This window comes from Euphorbia lathyris, chromosome 2 (genome assembly GCF_963576675.1).
Source record: "Euphorbia lathyris chromosome 2, ddEupLath1.1, whole genome shotgun sequence".
Lineage (NCBI taxonomy): Eukaryota > Viridiplantae > Streptophyta > Magnoliopsida > Malpighiales > Euphorbiaceae > Euphorbia > Euphorbia lathyris.
The window spans coordinates 93562467-93567777 of record NC_088911.1 but is presented as its reverse complement, the minus strand read 5'-3'; the positions used below and the strand labels follow the sequence as shown (position 1 = coordinate 93567777).

Below are 5311 nucleotides of genomic sequence, written 5' to 3'. Positions count from 1 at the left end.
TTTTGTTGTTTAAAGGATCATATATCGGATGTCTATGGAAAGAAAAAATCTAAAACTTCTATGTTCCTGATTAGGATAGTTTTCTAATCTATATAGGAATTTTGGGATAATTGAGATTTACACCTTCATCAAAGGATTGTATCCTCTTTCAAGCTATTTCCTAGTTAGAAGGACAAAAGATAAATCATGTTGTAATGTAAATATGATTCTTTACTTCTTATAATCAAAGGATTGTATCCTCTTTAAGGCTATTTCTTAATTAGAAAGCAAACAGATCAATCAAGTTGTAAATAGGATTTTTTTACTTCTTATATATAAAGACCTAGACCCTTAAGGTATGCATCACATGACATCAATGTATTCTTGCTTTAGTCTAGCTGTTGATATTTAGATAAGCCTATACTTACTTGAGCATTAAAGAGTCCCCTATCAGATTCCGGCTCCTCTCTGTTTTGCATGATCAAATTAAATCTTCCTTAAAATTATATCCAGATCTAACGAGGTGAAAAAATCTCATTACATTGTCATTGGTACTGTAAGCGTGAATCAAAGTACTATCATGAGTTCATCAAATCATCTTTCTAAACTAATTGGAGCCGCTATTCATGTGGAGGCAGATAACCATCTCTCAAATCTGTCAAATTCAGAAAATCTTGGCATAAGTTAGCAAAGAAAACTAAAATAGCAGCATAAAAAGATATTTCATATGAAACTTGATGTCTAAGAGAGGATTTTAGGAATTCCTCGTTGTAGAACATAAAAGATATGTCATTAAAACAAATAGAAAAACAAAGCTAAGAACACATCTGGTAAACATTAATGCTTAATATTACAATATTTTGTACTTAAAATTTAAATTCGCTCTTTTGATATGCATAACAATAAATTTGTAACTATAACTTACTTAAATTTGAATTGCTGTTGAGAAAGTGTGTTACTGTTGAAATATGAGGACAACTAATAGGAGCCCAGTAGGTTCATATCTCAAGGTGCTAATTTTAACTATATATTCAATGGCAGAGCAAATTTTGTATGAAGTTGGGAATAGTTTTCTAAATCCAGTTTATTAAGTTTTGCTTAACCAAAAGTGTGTGGTCGAAGAATTTTAGAAAATCCGTCTCCCTAGGTCTTGCATAATCGAAAGTTCTATAAAATCCGGTCCATCAGGTCTTGCTTAACCAAAAATGTGTGATTAATTTTTTTTTAGAAAATCTATCTCATTAGATCTTGTTTAACCAAAAATGTGTCATTAATTTTTTTTAGAAAATCTATCTCATTAGATCTTGTCAAAATCCTATGAAAAGTACGTAGCTTAAAAATTTTAGAACTCGTTAATTTCAATTGAGAATTTATTTTTTCTAACATTCTTTATTATTTTAGTTTTTATTACTTTATTCACATATTATCCTACTTTTAACTCTATTTACTTTAATTAAAGTAAGTTAAATGTTAATTTTAACTATTCACTTTAATTAAAGTAAGTTACATGTTAAATTTTTATTAAAGTAAAATTAAGTTACATGTTTTGATTAAAGTAATATAAATATAACATGTACAATAAATGTTAACTTTGATTGAAATAAAATAAACTACACAGTAGGAGACGTAAAGATAGAAAATTGGAAAATACACATGAGACACCTAACTATAAAATTGGAAATAGAATATTCTTTCCACTTTTCTCATTCTACGCTATTAGGGGCGGGCCTAAAGGGGTGCAAACCTCCATCCCAGCAACAAAACCCACTTTTCCTAGGTATAATTTCCAACCTTAACCGTTGGGAAAAAAAAAAATTGAACAAGTTCAATTTATAAAAAAATATAAACAAAATTTGAACCCACCAAACCAATCTTATATTCGTCCTGTACACTATGCATACATCGTTGAGAAATTAAACGAAGTGCTAAATCTGAAAATTAAAAAGATCTTTTCCTAATTAGATAAAATGCAAAGAACAAGGATTGTTGTCAAAACTCCAAAAAGATAGTCAAGATTCGTTTTATAATCTAACCTAAAATTTCAATCCAGCCATTAGCTCTTCGTGCTGCTGACGCCATTTCTAGGACCCACCCAGACCGGAAAATAACAAACCTATATATAACTAACGTATCAGAAGAACCCTGCAGTAGGACCGAACGACACCCAAAAAATAACAAACCCACGCATAATTAACTTATCAGAAGAATCCTGCAGGGGGCTCCACCTCACACGTTTCGAAATCAAAGATCTCCCGTTTTCACACCGACTGGTAGTCGGAGAAAAGGTACATTCACCATAAAGCACATAATTCAATGCCTTACAATCACCTGGAGGTAGAGAGTAGGCAACGCCTTTTCCTTTCATTTGCCGAGATACTGTTGCACATGCAAGCATGAAGATCCGCTTAAGCTAAGCTTCACCCGAGCCCACTATTAATATTTCATGAAGAAATGAATGCTGGGCTCTCCCTTAACCAAGCCACTGCCTATGAGTCACCCCATCTTTGCCTCCCAAACTCCCACGCTATACATACGTGATCGATATTTTCCGCAGATGACTTTACTTAATCATTGCAATTTCAAATCTTGATTTGACCTTTCATGAATAACATCTCAGTAGTGACCCCAATTTAAAACATTTCGGACAAAAAACATAACATTAGTAATTGCCAGCGCCAGAAGCTGCAGATACAGGCTTTTGTCAACTCCTATCCCAATTTATGTCCTCCACTCCTCAAGTGGAGTTCAGGATTTGGATGTAAGAGATAGAGAAGAAAAGTGAATGATGATAAAACAAAGTAATTAAACGAACAGGGACATTGATAGAATAACTCTTCTCCAATATCTTTTTGACTCAATTTCGCTATCCAAATTAGAGGAATAAGGAAAGTAAATATTCCGATATCAAATAGCACTTGGATATCACAAATTCAGTGGATGTCAAAACACTAGAGGACGGATTAAAATCAAATCTTGCATTAATTATCATTATGGAAAAAGAATTTTTTCCCACAAATCTTCATCACAACAAGATAATCGTTATATTCACATAACTCAAAAGGCTACACTACAACTACATCTCCACAAACACAAAAATAAACCGAACTAATACCCTAATATAATGATGTCTACTAAACAAACAGGAAAGCTAACACATTCTCATTTCCGGAATTGATTTTGACATTGTAAAGTAGATTGAATTTAACTATCATCATCAGCAGCTGCCTTGGAGCCTGAGGTGCCGGTCTTCTTTGGGAGAAGAAGGTTGTGAATGTTAGGCATCACACCTCCGTTAGCAATTGTCACATCACCCAAAAGCTTGCTCAATTCTTCATCGTTCCTCACAGCTAGTTGAATATGGCGAGGTACAATTCGAGTCTTCTTGTTGTCTCGTGCTGCGTTTCCTGCCAATTCAAGGACCTGAAACAATACAATAATAATGTTCTATTAGAACCAAATTCAGAATAACAAAGCATCTAGCTTTTTCACAATTTATGAATTGAAGTAAAAGAGGACCACCGTGATATTCATTTCAAGATCCCAATTTTTACATTTCAAAACCGAAAAACAATATCTGATAAGAAAAAAGAACAATTCAATTCAAGATCCCAATTTTTAGATACACAGAAGATGTATTTAATTATTCAACAAAAATGAATCTAACAAACATCTCGCGAAAGAAGAAAAAGCCAAAAATTCCCATCCAAATCCAAAAGTGCAAGATAACCATAATAGTTCGAATTTAGACTTTAATATGAAATCGCGACAATTTAAAGAATTACCATCTATAAAATTCCGAATATCACCAAAAATTACCAATTGAACTCCTAACCCTAGATTCGTAATAGATAGAGAGAGTCATAACCACGAACGCTCATAAATATAAATCTGTTATAGTCAAAAAAGAAAGGATACCTCAGCTGCAAGGTACTCGAGAACGGCGGCAAGATAAACAGGAGCGCCGGCACCAACACGCTCAGCATACTTTCCGGCCTTCAAGAACCTAGCTATACGGCCGACGGGGAACTGCAAACCGGCCTTACTACTCCTGGATGTAGCCTTCTTGGAGGCACCAGATCCAAGGGTTTTACCTCTACCCGCCATTCAAGCTATGAACACTAACGAAAGGGAAAAAATCGTACGGGCGTAGGAGAAAGCGTTAGCAGAGAGAAAATACAGACTAGTTCTATTTGATTAATGAAGAAAATATGGGAGAGTTTCGGATTATATAAGGGAAAGGGGTTCTATTACTGGCCAATAATATTGATGTACACGGATCGGATATTTTAGCCATTAGATCAAAGTGAGATGAAGGGTACAGATTCGATCACCGCTTGGTTCGAACTATCTCGGACTGTGGGACATATTAAATAGCGATTAGCGGATTCGAATTGACCTAAATGGCCCTCTTTTCGTACTTAAGTTATACTAGTATTATGCCTCAGTTTCATAAATCATTTCTTAAATATTAAATTGGGGTAAGTTACCAAAACAGTTCTATTGTTTTTGGAAAGTATAAATTTAGGTTTCACATACAAAATAACATTAATATAAGTTTAACGTTTAAAAAATAGTAGTATCAATTCAGATTTTGATAACGGAACGTGACACATTGTTCATATTACTTTGTTAAGTTTTGATTTCTTTTTCTTTATACAATTGATAGAACTTAACGGAGTAATATAAACAACGAGTCACGTTCCGTTATTAAAGTCTAAATTGATATTATTTTTAAATATTAAATATATATTAATACTATTTTATTAATGGAATCTAAATTAGTACTTTTTCTAAAACTATAAACTTATTTTGGTACTTTATCTTCTAAAATTTAGAAGTTATCAAATTTTCTTTTAAAATAGTTATTTAAATGAATGGAGAAATTAACACATTAGTTAATGTGTAAAAGTATTAACTCTAAATTTTCATACTTCTTTTATGAGTTAATATATAAATTTATCCTATTCTACTTCAAAACTCAATTTTACATACATCAATGAAATAGTGAATTAAAACCTCGTAATCATAAATGGAAGTTAATTATATCTAAAGTGAATGAAAAGTTTATTTGACAGAAATATCTTTAGTTTACTCATTGTGTTTTAACTTATAAGAGAAATGAAACTGCGTATAGAGAGAATTGTAGAAGCGAAAATGCATTTCCGAGTTTTTTATCGCGCTAAAATATAAATTTGGGTTTCGATTCAAGGTATGCTACTAGATTATATACTTTAGAGTTCATGTTTAGAATTAGGGTTTTACATGCATAGTGTAAATTTGTAAATTTAAATTTTGTGGTTTTCTTTTTACATGTATGCAATGTGAAATTACT

General features: G+C 32.3%; 1 protein-coding gene across 1 annotated transcript; it reads right to left on the bottom strand.

The window, feature by feature from the left end:
• Positions 1-2937: 2937 nt before the first annotated feature.
• Positions 2938-4184, bottom strand: LOC136218979 (histone H2A.6). The gene is made up of 2 exons (XM_066006166.1): positions 3895-4184; positions 2938-3399 (listed from the first exon to the last, which is right to left on the bottom strand). Exons 1-2 carry the CDS (start codon positions 4081-4083, stop codon positions 3181-3183), a joined length of 408 nt encoding a protein of 135 aa, XP_065862238.1. The 5' UTR covers positions 4084-4184; the 3' UTR covers positions 2938-3180.
• Positions 4185-5311: the final 1127 nt, after the last annotated feature.